The sequence below is a fragment of the Balaenoptera ricei genome, chromosome 9, assembly GCF_028023285.1.
Source record: "Balaenoptera ricei isolate mBalRic1 chromosome 9, mBalRic1.hap2, whole genome shotgun sequence".
NCBI classification, from domain to species: Eukaryota; Metazoa; Chordata; class Mammalia; order Artiodactyla; family Balaenopteridae; genus Balaenoptera; species Balaenoptera ricei.
In genome coordinates, this window is record NC_082647.1 from 13,113,223 (window position 1) to 13,136,435 (window position 23,213).

The window sequence follows — 23,213 nt, forward strand, 5'->3', positions numbered from 1 at the left end:
TTCTTTGAGATGAAAACCTGTACCCAAGTGATTCTGGCATGCTGTCACCTCACCACTGGGTCACTGAACACATATATAGCTTTATATGGATCAAATGCTTATATATACTATTTTTAATAGGGTAGGCATTGTCCCAAATGCTTTACAAATGGTAGTTCTTTGAATCCTCAAAGCAACCTTATGAGATTTAGATGGGGAAAGACACAGAGAGGTTAAGTAAATTGCCCAAGATCACCAGCTGCTCTGTACTGGAGCCAGGATTCAAATCCATGCTTTTGCCACTTGTTATGTCTTCTCTCATTCCAGCTATTTCACGTGCATGTGTATTGTCTCTGGAGCTGGACTGTACACAATGCAAGCAGAGAAGCTCTTTTCCTCCTCAATAGGGCCCTATACACAGTGGCGTTGAAATCAGATTTATCCACTAGATGGTGAGATTGGGAGAAGAGGCCCTATTGTTATCAAACGTGGTCCTGAGGAGGCTCTGGGTGCCCCTCAGACTCAAGGCTCAGTTAATAAAATCTCGTGGCTGAATTCTCCAGAGAACTAGGAAACCGTATCACAACCGTACGTAACTTCACTCCTATTTGTGTTGGGTAAAAGGGTGACTTCCTGTAGAGGGACATGAGTTTTCTATGAGGAGCAGGATGGTGTGGCCGAGGAAGGAAAGGAATCAAGATCAGAGCATTAACTCTCTTTCAATAAGACTGTTTGTAGCTTCCCAGGAGGCCAGAAACCAACCCCAGTGGGCAGAGTAAGCTGGTGGTCAGACGACCCAAAGGAGCCCGCTACGGACCGCAGCCCATCAGAGGGCTCCTCCCCACACTGCTAATGGCTCGTTAGTGGGCCTCTACCTAGCAATGCTTTTAGCTTCACTTTTGTCTGGGAGATTTAGGGAATGATCATTATTCACCCCTCTTCATTTTCTGAATTCAAACTCTGATAAGAAGAGAGTCCCAGAAAGGAGGTAGACAGGATGGGAAATACCAGCTTTCTTACTGTTGAGGCAAGTGTGGCAACTGTGGCTTGGCCCCTGGCCACAATCAAGCTCAGTAATACTTCCCCCCCAAGGCTGACATTTTAGGATGGTTTCCCCAAGGGAATGTTTGGGTCTGCAGAGCAGATACACTCACCCAGAAGTGACTCACACTGGTGGGCCAGAAAAAGAAAGGGAAATAGGCCTCCAACCTGGCCTCCTGATGCTGGCCTGAGCCTTGACCCTGAGAATACTGGCCACCTGGAGGAGCAAAGCACGGGCAGAAGATCCACATGTTGCTGGGCTCCCCAAGCTTGGCCTCCTCTGACCTCACCAATCAGAGAAGTCAGTCACCTCTTCTCCTTTAGAAGTAGGGCCTTATAAGGTAGAGTTGGTACCCTTCTAAAGAGAGGAGAGAAGTTTCCTACTTTATGGGCCCAGAAGGGAATGCTGAGATAAAGAGAGAATGCCATCCAATTTCCCTTGGCCGTACTAACTCAGGGACCCTAAAAAGCTGTGACCCAGAGGATTCCGGGAAATGTGATTTCAGTAGAACTTGTCTGAAAATGTTGAGAGCTGAATTGGAAGGGATATTTTAATTAATTATCATTTAAAATAAACTGTAGCCTGGGAGTGTGGTGGAATGTTTAAGGGATTCTTAGGTTTTGTTACGGGGGCAGTAGGAAGGACACAGCTATTGGCATTTCTTCCTCCACAGCGCCAAAATTATGGGGTCAAATATCATACTAAATTTATATTTAACTTGACACAAAGCTGCTTAAGCATTTTTTTTTTTAAAGATGAAAGGGGAGAGGGCAGACAGCAGAAACAGGAAGAACTACAATCCTGCAGCCTGTGGAACAAAAACCACATTCACAGAAAGATAGACAAGATGAAAAGGCAGATGGCTATGTACCAGATGAAGGAACAAGATAAAACCCCAGAAAAACAACTAAATGAAGTGGAGACAGGCAACCTTCCAGAAAAAGAATTCAGAATAATGATAGTGAAGATGATCCAGGACCTCGGAAAAACAATGGAGGCAAAGATCAAGAAGATGCAAGAAATGTTTAACAAAGACCTAGAAGAATTAAAGAACAAACAAACAGAGACAAACAAGACAATAACTGAAATGAAAACTACACTAGAAGGAATCAATAGCAGAATAACTGAGGCAGAAGAACGGATAAGTGGCCTGGAAGACAGAATGGTGGAATTCACTGCTGCAGAACAGAATAAAGAAAAAACAATGAAAAGAAATGAAGACAGCCTAAGAGACCTCTGGGACAACATTAAACGCAACAACATTCGCATTATAGGGGTCCCAGAAGGAGAAGAGAGAGAGAAAGGACCCAAGAAAATATTTGAAGAGATTATAGTCGAAAACTTCTCTAACATGGGAAAGGAAATAGCCACCCAAGTCCAGGAAGCACAGAGAGTCCCAGGCAGGATAAACCCAAGGAGAAACACGCTGAGACACAGAGTAATCAAATTGGCAAAAATTAAAGACAAAGAAAAATTACTGAAAGCAGCAAGGGAAAAATGACAAATAACATACAAGGGAACTCCCTTAAGGTTAACAGCTGATTTCTCAGCAGAAACTCTACAAGCCAGAAGGGAGTGGCATGATATACTTAAAGTGACGAAATGGAAGAACCTACAACCAAGATTACTCTACCCGGCAAGGGTCTCATTCAGATTCCATGGAGAAATCAAAAGCTTTACAGACAAGCAAAAGCTAAGAGAATTCAGCACCACCAAACCAGCTCTACAACAAATGCTAAAGGAACTTCTCTAAGTGGGAAACACAAGAGAAGAAAAGGACCTACAAAAACAAACCCAAAACAATTAAGAAAATGGTCATAGGAACATACAAATCAATAATTACCTTAAACGTGAAAGGATTAAATGCTCCAACCAAAAGACACAGGCTTGCTGAATGGATACAAAAACAAGACCCATATATGTGCTATCTACAAGAGACCCACTTCAGACCTAGGGACACATACAAACTGAAAGTGAGGGGATGGGAAAAGATATTCCATGCAAATGGAAATCAAAAGAAAGCTGGGGTAGCAATGCTCATATCAGACAAAATAGACTTTAAAATAAAGAATGTTACAAGAGACAAGGAAGGACACTACATAATGATCAAGGGATCAATCCAAGAAGAAGATATAACAATTATAAATATATATGCACCCAACACAGGAGCACCTCAATACATAAGGCAACTACTAACAGCTATAAAAGAGGAAATCGACAGTAACACAATAATAGTGGGGCACTTTAACACCTTACTTACACCAATGGACAGATCATCCAAACAGAAAATTAATAAGGAAACAGAAGTTTTAAATGACACAATAGACCAGATAGATTTAATTGATATTTATAGGACATTCCATCCAAAAACAGCAGATTACACTTTCTTCTCAAGTACGCACGGAACATTCTCCAGGATAGATCACATCTTGGGTCAAAAATCAAGCCTCAGTAAATTTAAGAAAACTGAAATCATATCAAGCATATTTTCTGACCACAACGCCATGAGATTAGAAATGAATTACAGGGAAAAAAACGTAAAAAACACAAACACATGGAGGCTAAACAATATGTTACTAAAGAACCAAGAGATCACTGAAGAAATCAAAGAGGAAATCAGAAAATACCTAGAGACAAATGACAATGAAAACACGACGATCCAAAACCTATGGGATGCAGCAAAAGCAGTTCTAAGAGGGAAGTTTAGAGCTATACAAACCTACCTCAAGAAACAAGAAAAATCTCAAATAAACAATCTAACCTTACACCTAAAGGAACTACAGAAAGAAGAACAAACAAAACCCAAAGCTAGCAGAAGGAAAGAAATCATAAAGATCAGAGCAGAAATAAATGAAATAGAAACAAGGAAAACAATAGCAAAGATCAATAAAACTAAAAGCTGGTTCTTTGAGAAGATAAAACTGATAAACCATTAGCCAGACTCATCGAGAAAAAGAGGGAGAGGACTCAAATCAATAAAATCAGAAATGAAAAAAGAGAAGTTACAACAGACACCGCAGAAATACAAAGCATCCTAAGAGACTACTACAAGCAACTCTATGCCAATAAAATGGACAACCAGGAAGAAATGGACAAATTCTTAGAAAGGTATAACCTTCCAAGACTGAACCAGGAAGAAACAGAAAATATTAACAGACCAATCACAAGTAATGAAATTGAAACTGTGATTAAAAATCTTCCAACAAACAAAAGTCCAGGACCAGATGGCTTCACAGGTGACTTCTATGAAACATTTACAGAAGAGCTAACACCCATCCTTCTCAAACTCTTCCAAAAAATTGCAGAGGAAGGAATACTCCCAAACTCATTCTATGAGGCCACCATCACCCTGATACCAAAACCAGACAAAGATACTCCAGAAAAAGAAAATTACAGACCAATATCACTGATGAATATAGATGCAAAAATCCCCAACAAAATACTAGCAAACAGAATCCAACAACACATTAAAAGGATCATACACCATGATCAAGTGGGATTTATCACAGGGATGCAGGGATTCTTCAATATACGCAAATCAATCAATGTGATACACCATATTAATAAATTTAAGAATAAAAACCATATGATCATCTCAATAGATGCAGAGAAAGCTTTTGACAAAATTCAACACCTGTTTATGATAAAAACTCTCCAGAAAGTGGGCATAGAGGGAACCTACCTCCCCTCTGTTACAGCACCGATCACTCTGCCTGGGTGTCCTTAAGGCAGGGACCATGTGTGTCCTGGGTGCTAGCACAATGCCTAGCACACAGTAGGCACCCATTCGGTGTTTATTGAGTTGAATTTAGTTTGTAAAGCAAGTAATTAACAAGGGCAATAGGGTTGTCTCCAAATACTTTAAAGACCATTGGAGGAAGAAAGTAATGACTTTAAATAGACATTTCTCCAAAGAAGACATACAGATGGCCAAGAGGCACAAGAAAAGCTGCTCAACATCACTAATTATTAGAGAAATGCAAATCAAAACTACAATGAGGTATCACCTCACACCAGTTAGAATGGGCATCATCAGAAAATCTACAAACCACAAATGCTGGAGAGGGTGTGGAGAAAAGGGAACCCTCTTGCACTGTTGGTGGGAATGTAAATTGATACAGCCACTATGGAGAACAGTATGGAGGTTCCTTAAAAAACTAAAAATAGAATTACCATATGATCCAGCAGTCCCACTACTGGGCATATACCCAGAGAAAAGCATAATTCAAAAAGACACATGCACCCCAATGTTCATTGCAGCACTATTTACAATAGCCAGGTCATGGAAGCAACCTAAATGCCCAGCGACAGATGAATGGATAAAGAAGATGTGGTACATATATACAATGGAATATTGCTCAGCCATAAAAAGGAACGAAATTCGGTCATTTGTTGAGACGTGGATGGATCTAGAGAATGTCATACAGAGTGAAGTAAATCAGAAAGAGAAAAACAAATATCGTATAGTAACTCATGTATGTGGAACCTAGAAAAATGGTACAGATGAACCAGTTTGCAGGGCAGAAATAGAGACACAGATGTAGAGAACAAACGTATGGACACCAAGGGGGGAAACCCGTGGGGGCGTGGGAATGGTGGTGTGATGAATTGGGCGATTGGGATTGACATGTATACACTGATGTGTATAAAATTGATGACTAATAAGAACCTGCTGTATAAAAAAAATAAAATTCAAAAATTAAAAAGAAAGAAAGAAAAAAATGAAGTGAGTGTACATGGGGAAAATATTTGAAATCAGGGATCACTGGCAAATAAAGTAAAATATTAAAGATGGGTTTCGGGAAAAAAAAAGATGAAAGGGATTTTTTGCCTCATTCACAATAGAGTTTAGTTACACAGAGATGTATATAAACGGATATGTATTAATGACATGTGAAATCCTAAACGAGAATGAATAAGTAAGGACTTGGCATGCTGCTTCTGAAGAGTGGCCAACTCCAAGTCTAGGAGCAGTTTCATTTGATAAATGAACATTAAAAGCCCTTTAAGGGGCAACAGTAAGAACCGGGCAAGTTTACTCAATTCTCCCTTTAGCCTCAATCATTAGCTCCCCTGTGAGGCTGCTCCCGAGTCCCCAGCAGAGAGACGCTCCCTTTCTCTGTTGCACCCACAGTCCCCTCTGTTACAGCACCGATCACTCTGCCTGGGTGTCCTTAAGGCAGGGACCATGTGTGTCCTGGGTGCTAGCACAATGCCTAGCACACAGTAGGCACCCATTCGGTGTTTATTGAGTTGAATTTAGTTTGTAAAGCAAGTAATTAACAAGGGCAATAGGGTTGTCTCCAAATACTTTAAAGACCGTTGGAGGAAGAAAGTAATGACTTTAAGTGATCTTACTTTAGCAGAGAGGACCCAAGTCCAATAAGTCAAAGTTACCAGAAACCATATTAAGGTTTTTTTGTTTTTTAATCTTTAAAAAAATTTTTTGGCCGCATCACGTGGCGTGTGGGATCTTAGTTCCCCGACCAGGGATCAAATTCCCTGCAGTGGAATTGCAAAGCCTTAACCAGTGGACCATCGGGGAAATCCCCATATTAAGGTTTAAAAATAAAAAAGAGCAAATTGACAACTCAGCAAGAAGGAGGCCCCCTGCTACCACGGAGGCTTTGCCCCAGAGGGGAGACAGGAAATGATCTAGATTTCTGCTCTCCAAGGTCTTCACAATGAGGTAAGTGTCATCAAAATGTTACAAAGGGATGTCTGAGTCCAGAGGAAGAGTCTGGTTTTAGTTAAGCTGATTCAGAAAGGTTTCTGGAAGACACTGACTATAAATTGAACCTTGAGGAAAGCACAGGGCTTCAACAGGCAGAGAGAGGTGGCATGGTGGCAGACAGTGACAGGTGGTCGGTCTGAAGGGGAGGGAGCACAGGATGTACGGCTGAAGACAAGACTGTGGCCGACATGAAGCTCCAGGCCAGGGACATTGGCCTTTACAGACAATATGGAACCACAGAATGTTTCTCATCAGACAAATGACATGGTAATACGTGTATTTTAGAAAGGTAGTATGGTGCAAAGATGGAATTTAGTGGAAAGCAGGGAAATGAAATACTTAGGGAATGTTTATTCTCGGCTAGATGTTTTTTCCTATGTATTATTTCATCTTTATAGCAACATCTCAATTTTACAGATGAGAAAATAGAGGCTCAGAGGTTAGCAACTAAGTGGTGGGACAGAGAGTTCCACTAGGGGCTCTACAATAGTAATAGAGGCCCACGTGGTGCTCAGCGGTTGGAAACAAGTGAATGGGCCCCAAAGATTATTGCAAAGGGAATACTGGCAGATGTCGATAATTGATGGAAAGGTGTGGGATGAAACTGGAAAAGTGAAAAATGATCCAGTGGTAACTGACAGACACACGTGCTGAGGAAGTCAAGAAACGCAGCTCATTTCATTGGGGGAAGGGAAAGGATGGGAGTTGACTTCTCAGGTGTCCAGAGTAAGCCAGGTGTTTGGTATGTATGCAAAAAACATAAAGCACATGCATGTAGAGAAAGGACAAGCCTAGTTCAAGGCACGCTTGAGGTTCCAGAAGGGGGAGATGTCTAGTGAACAATGAAAAATATGAGGCTGGAGCTCAGAAAAGACTGTTCCATGCACAGGTTCCAGACTCATCTGTGCAGAGACAGTGATCACTGTGAAGGTAGGTGTTGTTGACAAGGGGGACATGTTTATAGGGAAAAAGAAGAGTATTGAAGACCACATCTACAGGTGGAGCCAAGAGCAAAGAAAATAGAAGGGCACAGAGGAAAGCAAAAATCATGAGTGTATTATCATGGAAGACAAGAGATGAGAGTTTCAGGAAAGATGGAGATGGGTAAATCTGAGTGAGCTCAGGAAGAGAGGGTTCAAGGACAGGTGACAGGTGAGCAGCCGGAAGTAAGCAGGTCTCCAAGCAGCTTCTGTGACATGGTGGGAACAGACTTCAAGAGGCGAAGTGGGTTGGTAGCCGAGCTACAGAAGTAATAAGTAAGGATTATTCTTTTTGCTACATGAGTCGCAAGCTTTGTCTTTTGTCTCAGAGCATGTGGAAAGATAAGGTCCTCATTTTCCCATTTCTCTAGGAAATATTCCTTGAACAGAATCAGCCCCATGTTTTCTGCCACCCCAAGAACAATGCCTTTTGTCTACTACAATGACATGTCTGTGTGGGGTCGTCTCTTACCCTATCAGGTCATGAGCTGCTTGAGGATCATAAATATGTCAGCAAGTTCATTATTATTTGGGAGACAGTGCTGCCTGGTGATTAAAAACCCAGCCTTCAGAGTTAAATAGATTTGAGTTGATCTGGGAACTATGTGACCTTGGGCAAGGTACTTAAACTTTCTAAGCAAGAGCTAGGAACTGCAAAGAAGGGAATAGCCAGTGATAAACTGAGCACCCATGAACGAAAATGTAGTAAGTGCTCATTCTGTGCCTGGCATGGTACTAAGCATGTTACACATCTTGGCTTATTTAATTCCCACGACAACCCTACAAGGCAGGTACTATTTTACAGCTGGTGAAACTGAGGTATATAAAGGCTACATTTGCCTAAGGTTGTAGAGCTTTGATTCAGACCTGACTCCAGGGTTGATCTTCACACATCTAGACCTAATGTAGGAGAGGTGGCCCCTCTGTGTCTTCTCTACCTGTCTTCCTCCTGTCCTGCCCCAAAGGGACATCTACCTGCCCCTTGCTGGTGGGGGCAGAGGCGGACCCCTCTGGCCTACGAATACTAACGGAGGCTGGTGGGTAAGCCTGCATCTGCCTTCTGGTTCAGTTCTCACGCCTCCTTCTTTATCCCAGGTGGCCTTGCCCAGTACCCTTTTCTCTTTTCTCCCACAGGTTCTAGGAACAGAGAAGAAAGGGGTCGGGGGTTAATCTGAAGCCCTCAGATTAAGGTTGCACCATTTATTAATTGCATGACTCTAAGCTTGTTTCATGGCTCTCTGGGTCTAGTTCATTATCCACAAAATCAGGGTGGTAATGGCGACCTTAAGGGCTGCTGGGAAGATGAAAGGAAATACCGTTTGAAGAGCATCTACCATTGACACAGCATTGGATGCTTCAAAAAGTAAGCTCTTACCTTCCTGCCTGCCTCTTCCACCTGCCTTCTCGGGGGGTGTGAAGGTCAAATAAGACCTTACCCTCCCTTTGGAGCTCTGTGAACTAAAAATTGTCAGCTAAATCATAATTGACCCTTTTAAAATCCTTTTTGGATGACCAGCACCTTCCTTCCCCAAGAATGATAGACAGGTAGACTGAAGACACCCTCATCCTCCTTACTGCTGAAATGACACAGAATTCTTTTGTTTTTAATATTTTGCATTTTAAAGGTGTCAGTCATTAAAAGGAAAGCGGCTCATTTATCACGCTAATTGGTCTAGGTGTCTGACTCTCCTCTAAGATTGTGGGCAACACCAAGGCAGCGATGAGTTTTATTTTATTTTATCCTCCGACTACCTAGTACTTGGCCGGTACTTAACTGGCTGTTTATTGAATGAATTATAAGCACTGGGCAGATTCTAATGGTTCACTAACGTGGGGATGGGCTCCTGTCTCTCACAGCCACGTCTTGGACATCCTGGATGTTCTGATGGCTTCTATAGATAGGGTGAGTGTAGTTTTCAAACCCCAAGTCAAGGCACATGGAATGAGACATGATCTAATAAGAGGTAAGTGTATTTGAAATCAGGAGACTTCTAGAATGTCAGGGAGAGAACAGCTCTACACAGGCACTCATTCTCCAATTATTTTATACCGTGAGGTAAAATGCAAGTCATTCCCCAACTGTCCCAAAAGCCCAAGTTCTGTTGGGATGAAGAGGCATGTCCACTAGAGCAGAATTCACTTACACCTCTGGGGCTGTCTTCATAAACCCTCTCCAGTGTAATACTTCAAGGTCTCCCCAGAATCATTCCCCCACCAGCACCTCCTAGGCCTTCAAGGCCATCACCACCAGACCCCAGACGGCGTACACAGCAATCGGTACAGGCTTGCTAAGCTCCTCCCCACCTCCGCCCACAGGGGGCATCGTCCACAATGAGGTCCAGGGGCGGGGGGGCGGGGCAGCCCTGGGCCCAGGGTGTGCTTGACTGTGCACTGTGGGGGCCGGCTGCCCACCCCCCCTCACCCCTGCTCTCTGATCTGGGCCGCCTCTCCAAGTCAGCTCTCTGGTCCCCAGGGGGAGCTGGGGCCCTGCGCCTGTGCGCATACCCCAACTCGCCTGCTGGTGGCGTCCTCTGAGTCTATGCAGGGGGCCCTTGTGTCTGGTCTGGGCCATTTTCCTTGGTGTCGGGTACTCTGGCTTCAGTCCCTGGACACACAGCACATCCCAGCCATCCAAGCAGTGGGGGTGACAGGAGCCTCTTGAGAGCAGAACCCCCTGTTTCCCCTTCCTGGGTGTGCCTATTTCTGATGCCACTTTTCCCCGGCCTCAGACTCCTCTCTGCACCCAGGGCAGGAGAGAGGCAACTCCTCCTCACTTACACCAGCTCCTCCCTCTTAATTTTTTCCCAGGAGCAGCTTTTAAGCCCCATTGGAGGGGTCTCTGCATTTACTTCAGGAATGAGCGTTTTTCTTTGATGTATGACTTGTTTCAAGAGGCCAAGAACTTGCCTAACAAGTTCCTTTTCTCTGATGCTTGCTCACCTCGGTAAGGACATCCTAGAAGAGCCACAGGGAGGGAGGATTTTGAAGGTGCTTTAGAAATTACCTAAGTTTCCATGGCAATCAAGCACTGTGGAGTCACCACCACCTTCTGGGTCTTTCTGTTTCCACTGAAAAGGCTGTTGGAGAAATCTGTTCCTTCTCAACAACCACTCCAAGAATGGAGATGGGCTTCTGGCTACCCTGCCCTCTCTCTCTTCTCCTGGCTGCCCTTCCCCATCCCATTCTTGCTGATAGCCCATTGTCTGGAAGCAAGAGGTCCCAACTTAGGGCAGCGATGTTAGTATTTCTAGGAAAGACAGGAGGAGACCTCAGGTGTCAGCGTCCCAGCCTGAGTCTCGACTGTGTCTGAGCACATCTGTACTGGTGGAGACAGGCCAGCCAGGAATGCACCAAGGCTGTGGAGAAATCACTCATCCTGAGTGGACCCCAAATCATCCACCCACACCCAGCCTAGACGCTGAACCATAACCACACGTTACCATCTATAGTCACCTAACTCTGCTATTCCCTCCTTTACACCTTTACACTTCTGGATCTGCCCTGCCCACGCAAGTGGTTTGACTGCATTACAGGAACTTCCTGCAAGATCCATCAACTCTTCCATTTAAAGCATCAGTAGACAGTGTGAGCTCTAAGACTTCTTCAACCCTGCTGTTTCCATTGATCTTGGACATTATCAGTATTCTCACCCAATCTTAGTCAAAGACCTGGCATAGAAACAAAGGCCTTAAACCAAGGTTCCAATTCTCAATAAATCCCAACCTTACCTTCCCCCTCTCAGATCCTGCCAGTTTTGGAAGGTGCTGTTCTCCCTGATGGCAGTAAGCAATGAACTCAGTCTAGTCTTATTAGCGGGTTGTGCTGGCAATGTTTGCGGAGCCAGCTTTTGACCTGAGGCACGGGGGAACACACGTTCTGTGTGATTATTCAGTCATCAGAGACGAGGGGTGATTTTAAGCACAGTAGACTCAGCCTGAGTTAGGGAGAAGGAGAGCTGCATGCAAAATAGGGAGAAGACCTGAGTTCTCAAGCTCTCTGCGAGCCCCTGTAGCAAAAGGCTGTGGTGCCCTGGGATCGGGGAGTCTGGGTGTGGAACAGTTCTGGAGGCAGAGGCAGCTTCGTGGGCATGCCACCTGAGCAGCTGTGTGCTTACGTTAATGCTCTGCTGTTGTCACCCTGAAACTCTTAATGATGTTTGAATTAGGAGTCCAAGTTTTCATTCTACACTGGGCCCCACCAATTATGTTGCTGGTCTTGACTGGAACGGAAGCATGCTACCGGGTGTGTGGCAATGCAACACCTTCAGGGGGCGCGTGGCAGTCCCCCTACCCTGACCTGGCCACCCCAGGCACAGATACCATGCCCTCACTCACTGGAACTGGGCATGGCAGGTTGAAGAAGCCCCAGCTATAGGTACCCCTGAAGGGAGCCAGACCACTGATAAAAGTCCCACAGTATCAAATGATCGCCCAGGGGAGAACCCCAGAGCAATGTGGAAACAGAGAGAGGGCAGGGCAGAATCAATCGAACCCAGCCCATGGCCTCCAAGGCCCTACACAATCTAACCAGCTTTGGGCAATACCTCCATCTCACTCTGCTCCTGTCACAAGCCTCTTCTTGCTCAACTTCTTCAGACCCAACAGGCTCATTCCCATCCCAGGTCCCCTGCGCTTGCTGTTCTTTTTGCAGGGACTGATCTTGCCCAAGTCCTCCCATAGCTCACCACCTCCCTTCATTCAAGCCTCTGTTCACTGTTACCACCTCTGAGAGGCCTCCGTGCCCACCCACTGGCCCCTCATCTACAATAATGCCCCCTAGAACTCCCTATCTTCCTCCTAGCTTAATTTTTCTCCATAGTTCTCATCCCCTGACATCAGATCATATATTTATGATACTTGCTTCTTGTCTGTTTCTCTGGCTAGAATGTAAGCTTCATGAGGACTTGATCCTATTCCCTACTATAGCCCAAGTGCTTAAACAGTGTCTGGAACATAATAGGCTATCAATATCGAATGAATGGATGAATGAATGAATGGTTAGGGTGGTGATTAGCTAGAGAAACAATATCTGTTCGAGCAATTCCGTCTTCATCACCCCGTAGCGTGTGTGTCTGCGTGGTGTTGGTGGTCGTGGTATGGGGCTGCTTAAAGCAAAGTGTCCCTGAAGGTGGTTGTTTAAAAAAAGAAGCATCTCAGTAGTAAAAATAATAACATCGAGAAATTTATTGAGAACAATGGCAGGCATTGTTCTAATCCTTTTACATGAGTGAACTATAATTTTCACTACTAGGCCTCAAGTGGGTACTATTATTAGTCCTGTGTTATAGGTGAGAAAATTGAAGCAACACATGAAAGGCAGTTAAGTAACATTCCCAGTGTCACATGGCTAATCCAAGACTCCTTTGGTCCTCGACTGGTTCTCCCTGATAAAACCATAACTCTCCCTTTTCGCTGGATGATTCTACTTCCTGAAGAAGGACTTTAACCCCCAGTCAGGTAGCAGGGAATGGAAGGTGGCTCAGGGCAAGTGTGGGCAGGGACATCCGAGACGAGAGTTGGTTCTTCCCAAACCACCGACCACCCTCCCCCCGCTTTCCATTTCTTTCCAGAGTCTGCTCTGTCATAGCCTCTGCCCTGGAGAATATGTAGCAGTGTGGCTTTGTTGAGTGTTTGGTGGGCAGGTTATAGGTCATTCTGGCATGGCCTTCACTGACCAGATTGGGGTTTACAGGGCCAGGGCTGCTTACTATTTTCCTCCAAAGTGCAAGTCTATAACAGAGGCAGGTCCCACTGGGTGGCAAGGGTGAAACTGCTTTGAGGTCTATTTCAACTCTTAAGGCAGAAATGAAGCCCCACCCCCGCTGTCCGGGTTGCTGGAGTGATAAGTCCTGGCCACTGGTTCTACGTTAGGCAAGCATGGATGTTATTTCCTATTCCTCCTGACAATGTGTCTCCTCCCCCAAAGGTCTTTGTTTTGAATGTAATTATCAAATGTTAATACATATTCAAACATGCACCTTCCAAAGGGTAAGACATACCCCAGGGCAGGAAGTAGTCTGTGAATTCCCGCTTAGGATTCTGAAAGAAAGACTAAGACAGAAAAGTCAAGAGAAGACTTCAGGTGATGTTCTAGTGAAATCCCACATGAAACTATAAAAGCCGTTTAGCAGGGTAGGTAGATGGGCTTTATGCCCTCGTTTGGTCATGATAGATTATGGACTCTCTTCTGCCTATTGGAATGGATTTCACTTGGGGTACATGTGTAATACTAACTACCACTTTACTACCATTTACATATAATAGTAATAGCTATTATTTACTGAGGGTTTCTTATAAGCTTGCATCATGTTAAGTCATTGGCTTACTGATTCTACTTTCCCTCCCTAGAATAGTATCTAACTTATGTGGTCGCCCTTCTCTTACCCACGAGTCATGAATTTTGAGGCACAGTCCCTACTGGACTTACAGAAATGCAGCCCTAGTCACGTTTCTGAGCGCGGCTGGAGCTCGGAAGGACAGTAAGGAGAAACGGATGGATGTTGTCCTACTTCACAGCGTCCCTAAAATCACTCTATTGCCTGAAAGAAACAGTCACCCAGTCAAGACACCCATGCCTTGGCCTTTTCATTTTAGGTTTGTAAGTTTTCATAATTGCTGGGCCTTTATCAAGGTCTTTGTCTACCAGAAGAGGGGTATCTGGGGGTTCCCCACACAGCTGAACTGCTCTCTGGTGAGCCTGGTGGAGGGGGAGCCATTTGGCATCACTGGTTTGCAAATGACTGCAATCACCCAAAGTGGATAGCTTGAGCTTCTTTGGGGCACTCTCTTTGCTCTCCTGACTGACTGGGAAGGTAGAAAAATGTTACACTGATCACAGGTGGGAGGAAAAGGACCTTACCACCTGTGCCCTCAATTCTGGCCACTGTCTCCTCCATATGCCCCTTCGTGCTCTGAGAAGGGAGGAACAGAAAGGGAATGGAGCAAGATTCTGGGACTGGCACCTGCTTAGAAGCACAGAATTGGAGCTATGCTAGTGTGGGAAGACGTGTGTGGCGCAGGGGGTCAGGGGGATCTCCATCACGGGGAGCTGAAAGCAGACGCACAAGGATGGGCTGCGAGGATCCAGGCTGGTGTCACGGGCTGGGCTCTGGCTCCAGTTCTGCCACTCACTAGACTGGATGACCTCGGACAACGGACACAACTACTCTTATCTGGAAACACAAGAAGGTTAAACTGGATGGTCTCTAAGGCCCCTGCCATTTCTAACATTCTAGGAGTCCAAATTAAAGGCAGAAAGTTCTTCATGAGGTCATGTATAATTCATACCCTACATCCAAAAGGAATCTGGGACAGACCCCAGGACTATTCAAATAAAGATAAAAAGAGAATAAAGAGCCCCATGGAAGAAGAGCTCAGACCAAGAACAGAAGATAAGACAGGCTAATTTCTTGAAGGACTGCTGCTCTATCAAGAAAAAACAAAACACTTTCTCTGTTGTACATAATTCCCTTTTCTGATACACGCATTCAACAGATATTTGAGGCTGCAGACACTGTTCCAGACACAGGGGGTGCCTTGGAGAATAAAGCAAAGTTCTGGAGCTCATGGAGCTGACATCTATGTTGGTGGTGGGAGGTGCACAGTGGGAGGCAATGAAAAAATACAAAATGTGAGAAACACTGCCGACACCTAGCGTCTAATACCATTCTCCAAGAAAAGGAACCAGGTTCCTTGAAGAAGTGGCCGGTTCTAAGACTGGGGCAGGAAATACACGAGATGAGCCTGGAGCACCTTGTAGTGCCCAAAACTAAGGAAGTACTCACAAAAAGCAAAAGCAAAACCCCACATTGATAAGAGTACACCAAAGGGGCACAGGGGCCAACCGAAAGAGCTCCCAGTGGCCAAAGTCGGAACTGGACAACAAATATAGTATTGAATTATGACCCGAAGTATAAAATAAACATTCACGAGTCCACATTGATATAAATAAATGATTGAATCAATTAATAAACAGGGAAGAAGAGACAAATCTCCTGTGCAGAAGAATTCCAAATAATTTATGTAGCTGCTCTACCCTAAAGGAGGAGAAACATAACCCCCGACTCCTTAGGTGTGGGCTGTGCCTAGTGACTTCCTTCCAAAGAGGACAGTATGGAAACAGGGGAAAAAAGAGTAACTTTACAGTAGAGAAACTTGACACATACTCCTTCAGCCAGGTGATGAAGGGTAATATCAACAATCATAGATCATGGTGATAGTATGTATCCTTGAAATGATGTGATGAAAATGGCGCTTAGTATGTATCCTTGAAATGATGTGATAAAAATGGTGCTTCACCTGTGTGATCTTCCTCCCCAAACCCATAACCCAGTCTAATCACGAGAAGAACATCAGACAAGTTCCAACAGAGGAGCATCCTACAATACAGATGACCAGTACTCTTCAAGTACTCAACTGTCAAGGTCATTAAAAATAAGGAAAGTCTGAGAAATTGTCACAGAAAGAGGAGACCAAGGAAACATGACAACTAAATGTAACGGGGGATCCTGGATGGTCCAGGAACAGAAAAAGGATATCAGGTAAAACTTAGAATCTAAGTAACTATGGACACTAATTAATAACAATGTACCAATATTTATTCATTAATTGCAATAAATGTACTGTACTAATGTAAGATGTTAATAATAGGGAAAACTGTGTGCAAGGGCAGGGAATTCTCTGTACTATCTGCTCAGTTTTTCTGTAAACCTAAAACTGTTCCAAAAAAGAAAGTCTATTTAAAAAAAAGAATCTGAAGGTCAGAGATGGAAGAAGTCAGAGACTCTCTTCTCCTGCTGGCTTTGTGTAAGTAAGCTTCCCTGAGTCTTACAGCTGCAGGGAACGAATTCTGCCAACACCATCATGATCTTGGAAGAGGATCCTGGCCTCAGACGAGACCCCAGTGCTGGTTGATACCTGGACTGCAGTTTTGTGAGACCCTGAGCAGAGAACCCAGTTAAGCCTGCCTGGAATTCTGATTCATGGAAACTGTGAGGTAACAAATGTTTGTTTTAAGCTCCTTAAAAAAAAAAAAAAAAAAGCAACCAAAACACAACAACAATAAACATGTCATAAAGTAGTGGGTGTGCTGCAGAAAATTTAATTAATTAAAATGTAGAGAGCAACTGGGTAGCTTTGTTAAATTGGGTGGTCGAGGAAGGCCTCTCTGAGGGGGTGACTTTTCAGTTGGAATCTGAATCCTAAGCGGAGCCAGTCATGAGGCATTGGCAGGGAAAGCACTGTGGGCAAAGCTATCAGGCCGCTCCACCGCCTTGAAGTAAAACTGTGTGTGTACCGGGAGAGAGGCAGCCTGTGTGGCTGGAATGACATGAGCATAGGGGAAGGAATAGGAAAGGAGGTGGGGGAGGTAGCATGAGCCAGATTACATAGGGTTTCCTCCGTGGACTGAATGTTTGCGTGCCCCCAAATTCATATGTTGAAATGCTAACCCCCGAGACGTTGGTATTAAATGGAGGGGCCTTTGGGAGGTGATTAGGTCATGAGGGTGGTGCCCTTGTGAATGGCATTAGTGACCTTATAAAAGAGGCCCCAGGGCTTCCCTGGTGACGCAGTGGTTAGGAACCTGCCTGCCAATGCAGGGGACACGGGTTCAAGCCCTGGTCCGGGAGGATCCCACATGCTGCGGAACAACTAAGCCCGTGCGCCACAACTACTGCGCCCGCGTTCTAGAGCCCACGAGCCACAACTACTGAGCCTGCGTGCCACAACTACTGAAGCCCACGCACTCTAGGGCCCACGTGCCGCAGCTACTGAGCCCGTGTGCCTAGAGCCCGTGCTCAGCAACAAGAGAAACCACCGCAATGAGAAGCCTGTGCACCTCAACAAAGAGTAGCCCCCGCTCGCCGCAACTAGAGAAAGCCTGCGCGCAGCAACAAAGACCCAACGGAGCCAAAAATAAATAAATTTAAAATAAATAAAAGAGGCCCCAGAGAGTTCCCTTGGCCCTGCCACCATATGAGAACACACAAGAAGGTACCATCTATGACATCTATGAACCAGAAGGCAGGTTCTCACCAGACACCGAATCTGCCAGTGCCTTGATCTTGGACTTTCCAGACTCCAGGACAGCAAGAAATAAATTTCTGTTCTTTATAAGCCACCCAGTGTCTGGTATTTTGTTATAGCAGCCCAAGCTAACTAAGATAGCTTCTAAAGAAGGGTAAGGAGTTTGGATTTTAAGTTCAAGTGTAAGCTTTTTGAGCATTGGTAGATGAGTGAATATCTGAGTTATAGTTTCAAAAATATTATGCCAACTGCCCTGTGAAGGACTGATTGCCGGGTGCCAGAGTCTAGATAGGAGGCTCCAGCATTAGCCTAGAGGAAAGCTCACGGCAGAGATGACGGATGCCTTCCAAGAGTGGGAGGACGAGGACGTGTGAGGGGGTGCTGAGGGGCGGGGCATGGGTGTTGGATGTTCACACCCATCTTGTGGATCTGTGTCTATGAGGTGGCTCTAGGTTCGCCCGGCGAGTGAATTACAAGTAATCGTAGGAGTCACATGCTCCCTGCCACACTGCCCTGCCCCCCACGTCATCCTGTCCCTGTGCTTCTGAATCTCACGGATGATGCATCCGGACGCTTGTTTCTGGCAGTTGCACCCAAACGCTGTTGTACCAGTCTGGGCTAGATTCTCCCCTGGAGGCCATGCCAAAGGGGAAGCTGGATCCCACTCACCACCCGCAGCCTCCTGACCCCACAGAGCTGCCATACTTAACTAATTGCCTCCTCTGCGTTGAGCGTTAATTAAACAATTTGTTGCTAGTCATCTCACGAGGCGCGGGGTGCCCTCTCTTTAACCCCGGAAATAGTTAAATCGAGAAAAGAGAAGTGCCCAGTGTGGGTCACCTCCTTTCATGTGGGAACAGAGAAGAGGTTATCAATAGAACTCTTCTGTTTGTATTTCAGCCTCGGCCGGTTCATCTAAAGTCAACTGCAATTCCATCTTCAGACTCCTGACTTCAAATTTACCTTTTCCACTCTTGCCAACCCCTCCTTTTCCAGCCGCTCACCACACGCACACCCGGCCAGCACTGCGGCAGTTGGTGCCCACCACCTTTCTCACTTGCTGCCCAATCTAACCCCTTGGGCCCTGGTCTGTGCTCAGTTATGGGTGCCTGAAATGCCAATCTGGGTGAAAGCTAAGGCCGTGGGACCTTCTGGTCACAAATATCTACAGTCTGAGTGACTGCTTTGCCGTGCTCATGAGGTGGCTGTCACAGGTAGCTGACTCTCCAAGCCCTTCAAAGGTCAGCCCTAGAAGATGAACTCCTGGAGAGCAGGCAGCGGTCGGGCTCTGGGAGGGGTTGATGCTGACATGTCTCTTTTTGACACACAGGGTTCTACAGCACAAGGCTTCCTTTTGGGCTTGGCACCCAACCTCTCAGCAGCTCTCGGCGCTGAGCAGGGATGGGGGAGGCACAGCTTCTACAGAGTCTGCTTCCTCCCAGGCTCCAACTAAACCACACTCATGGGGTCAGCAGGCGGCAGCTGCCCTGGGCACTGGGACCCCCTGAAGCTGTGTCGGGCCTCCTTGGAAAGGGCACTAATTTGAAAAGAAAGAGGGTGCCCTCCCCCACCTAGAGCTTTATCTTCCCCAAAAGACCAGGGTTCAAGGGATCAGCTCTTAGCGGCTTTGTCCTTCTTCCTCTCCTACTGGGGCCTCTCTGATGGTACCCATGAGGTGTGTGGACACCACTTCCCTCCCCAGCCTCCTTGGGGGGAGGACAGTTCTACCTATGGACACAGGTAACAGAGCCCATGGTGGATGAGATGGCTCCACTCCCACCAGAACAACGCTCCGGTCAGGAAGAAACAGCTCTTAGGACAGCAGCTTCCCCAGAGTTCTTCTGGATGCTAACATTTTACTATGAACTATGGGTTTTCCATTAAAAAAAAAGAAAGGGAGTGCATGTGCTGGGGAAGTGGGTTTAGCTGGGACCCTCAGTGATCAGGGCTCGGACAGGCCTCCATAGTAATAATCGAAGCCCTGTGACAGCATTTCCCTGTCTGATGCTGCCTAAGGTAGTCATAAAACGGGGCGGGGGGGGGGGGCATCGGGGGAAGGAAGAAAACAAATCACGAGAGGTCTTGCCCAACTGATTCATCCCCAGAACATAACATTTCAGAGCTGGAGGGAAATTTACAGGTCATCTATTCCCCCAGCTCTCACCCCTTATTGAGGGTCATCCCCAGAAGTTCGGCTTGGATTGGTCTGGGGTGAGGCCCTAAGCATCAGTATTTTTAAAAGTTCTGCAGGTGATTCGACTGTGTGGTGATTAAGGACCACTAACCAGGCAGAAGGGAAGCAACACCCTCACTCATTCCCTGTGGGGAGGGGCCTCAGGTCCCCAGTCCAGCCCAAGGGCTTTCAACTGGCGTCCCCAGAGCCCTAGGGTCCTGGGAGGTACCTTAGCAAATGGGGGACAGGGCTCCAGGCACCCTCCTGCCCCCCACTGCCTGCCCCACACCCTCTTCTGGGAGAGTTCCTACCCCGGTCTCAGGTGAGTGGGAAGTGTCCCAGGGACCCCCCCCCCCCCCTTCAAGTCACAGTGATGTGTGGTCCGGCCTGGTAAGACCAGTGGGCCCATCACTCTGTCTTTCTCTGGAAGCTGTCAGAGTTGGAAGGCTTAGCACCTGGGCAGGATGTGAGCCAAGTGCCGGCCGGGAGAGGGGAACGTGCAGGGGATGACGATCACCTCGGAAGAGGCAGACATGAAAGGGTATCAGCTCCCAGGGCTCCTGGATTTCTGCTCTGCCTGAGGCCTGTTTGCTCAGCTTTTCTCCATCCCTGGGAGCCCTCTCTAGAGCCTTAGAAAAGCCCCGTTTTACTGGAGCCCATCTTTGTGCAACCACAAGAGTCTTAGAGAGAACACTCACTACAAACAGAGCCACTCCACTTTTATCTTTTCACTTTTTGGGGTCCACGGAAGATTCTGACTGGAAGGTGGAAACAAAAAAGACTCTGTGCTGCTAACACCAAGTATGGAAATCCAGGGCCAAGTGTGACCCTCGCTTCAGTGAGGAGGACACCCGGGTGCAGAAAAGGTGGTGGGGCTGGTTTTGGGGGCCCCTGTCTCAGCGGGAGTCCGGAAGGAGGGGTGAAGGAGCCACCCGTGCCCCTCCGTCCCCAGCCTCTGCCCTAAGTGCCGGTGTGGGACCCACAGGGAGGCAGTGCTGGGCAGGGGGCAGCTGACTCTGATGGCAGAGGATCTGGGAGGCACAGGGTGTCTGTGCTTCTGGGGAACAAGGATAAACGGTCAGGCACGAGGCAGACACTTGCAACTCTCCTCCTCCTCTCCCAACCCACAGCTCACTCACTAGCCCCCAGCTCTCTCCGTCCACCTAGGAGGACAGCCGCCTCCTTTCTCCAGCCGGACCCACTCCTCCACCTCCCGCCCCTGCCGAGACCCTGAGTCAGGCCAGTCACGTGGTGCCTGCCATCTACCTGACGGTGGTTTCCACGCATGGGACTCACTGTCCTTTGTCCCCGCGCATATTTCTAACTCCCTCTGTCCAAGCCCAATTCCCCTCTTCCTAACTCCACGCAAGGTATCCATCCATCCACTTCTCCCCGAGGAGTGCCCTGTGATGGGCATTCCGACGTTAGCTTTGGCTTCAGACTGAGACTCAAACCAGGAGACCAAAAAGCACGTTTCAGCTCTTCAGGGAGAAAAGAGGCACGTGTAGATAGTGGATTAACTTTTACTTCCCGTGGATTGGAACCTATTCCCTCACAGCTATACAGTTCTGCTTATATACAGCCCTTTATAAGGGTGGGATTGGTTCTACGGCCCTGACAGTACACAGAGGGTAAGGGAGACATGTGACGAAGGTCTAGCCCTGTCTTACCACCTTTAGAGCCTCGTTTGGAAATGGGAGCAGCATTAAGACCCATAAATCAAGGGTAAAGGTAGGCTTTTGAAGGGGAAACTGCCCAGATAGCACCTGCCACCCACCCCAAAGTATAGTATGTACAGTATGTGCATAAAACGCCCGAGTATCCCCTGGGTTCTCACTTGCCCCAGATCTGACACCTCTTTCAATGCCATCGCCACAGTCTTTCCCACACCAGGTCGGCAGACGCCCGAGTGCAAGGACCAGCAGTGGAGAGTGGCTAAGAGGAGCTCAAAGCATGTTCGCTGAATGAGTGAATGAAAGGGCCCCGCCGAGCCTGGGCCTTCGTCCACACGCCCACCAGCCATTCTCTCGGAACCCCAGTAACCAGGACCCCCCATCCCGCAGTCCCCAGGCCTTACCTCCCATGAGGAAGAGAAGCCCTGCCACATACTGCATCAGGCCTCGGTCCCAGCAGCAGCCCAGCACACCAATGATCCAGCCGAAGAGAATGATGGCCACCGCCATGCCCATGAAGCCGGCCGTCATCCTACGCAGGTCTGCGGGGAAGCAGGCAGGCAACGTTAGCATCAGAGCCCGGAACTCAGGGTCCAGGGCACCCCGGCCCCGGGCGAGGGGGCAGGGAGGCGACCTGCCCTTTACAGACAGGGTGGTACAACCAAGCTTCCTTTGCAGAGGACAGAGCCCCCAGTGGTGACTGTCTCCTCGCGTGCAAACACATGCTGGGACAGCTTGGTCCGTAAGCACAGGGAGAGATCATCATCATAATAGCTGCCATTTCTTTTACATCTCCTTTGGGCCAGGCACAGCACTGGTCTTCCCAAGGCTTCTCTCTCGACCTTCTACGATAGGTACTGTCTTTATCCCTATCTGAAAAACGGAGCAAGTTGCTGAAAGCCACAGAGTGAGTGGTAGGACAGGGCGACAAACCCAGATCTGTGCGGCTCCCCGGTCATAATCCAGCATTACTCACCTCTCCGGGCAGTGAGAACCAGACAAATGGACCGTTGGAGCTGGGCTGGGTCCTGGCAGTCTGGCTGCACCTGCCAAGGACTCCCTCCCTTCCCTCCAGGGTTCGCTGGTCTCCCAGGAGGTCAGGTGTGAGCATGAAGCTGCCGGTAGCATCGCTCTCCTCCTTCTCCAGCCCAGCCCCCAGGGGCTCAGCTTCCCTTGCACGTGAGGTTGCAGGGTGGGCACCACACTTCCGGCTCTCAGACTGTACCCCCGAGGAGGCTTCCTCAGGTCAACCCGGTTTTCCAGATCAGGCCCTTCTCCGCTCCACGCCCCACTGACCCGCCAGACAAAGCCTGGCGTAGGCACAGGGGGGGAGGAGGGCCGTCTGGAAAGGTGGTATTTTTAGCAGAAGGGAGAGGGCAGAGCTGCTGCCATGTCAGCCTCATTCAGCATCTCGCTCGGCTTGGCTTCCTGCCAGTTCCAGCCCCGCCCTCCGGTGCCTCCTCCACCCCACCCGCCTCCCCCGCCTCCCCTGGAATCCGGCCTTCTCACCCCCTCCTGGGTAACACACCACGACGAAGGGGCTCCCAACAGGAGCCATTTGTCTGGGCCTCTGCCCTAAGGGGTGGGAGGTGGGGATTTCAGAGCAG

General features: G+C 47.3%; 1 protein-coding gene across 1 annotated transcript in view; it reads right to left on the reverse strand.

The window, feature by feature from the left end:
* TMEM178B (transmembrane protein 178B) overlaps window positions 1-23,213 on the reverse strand; it is a 360,849-nt gene that overhangs the window by 11,658 nt on the left and 325,978 nt on the right. Inside the window, exon 3 of the mRNA XM_059932623.1 lies at window positions 22,011-22,148. Coding sequence (XP_059788606.1) covers window positions 22,011-22,148 — 138 coding nt within the window. The remainder of the gene's footprint in view (window positions 1-22,010; window positions 22,149-23,213) is intronic.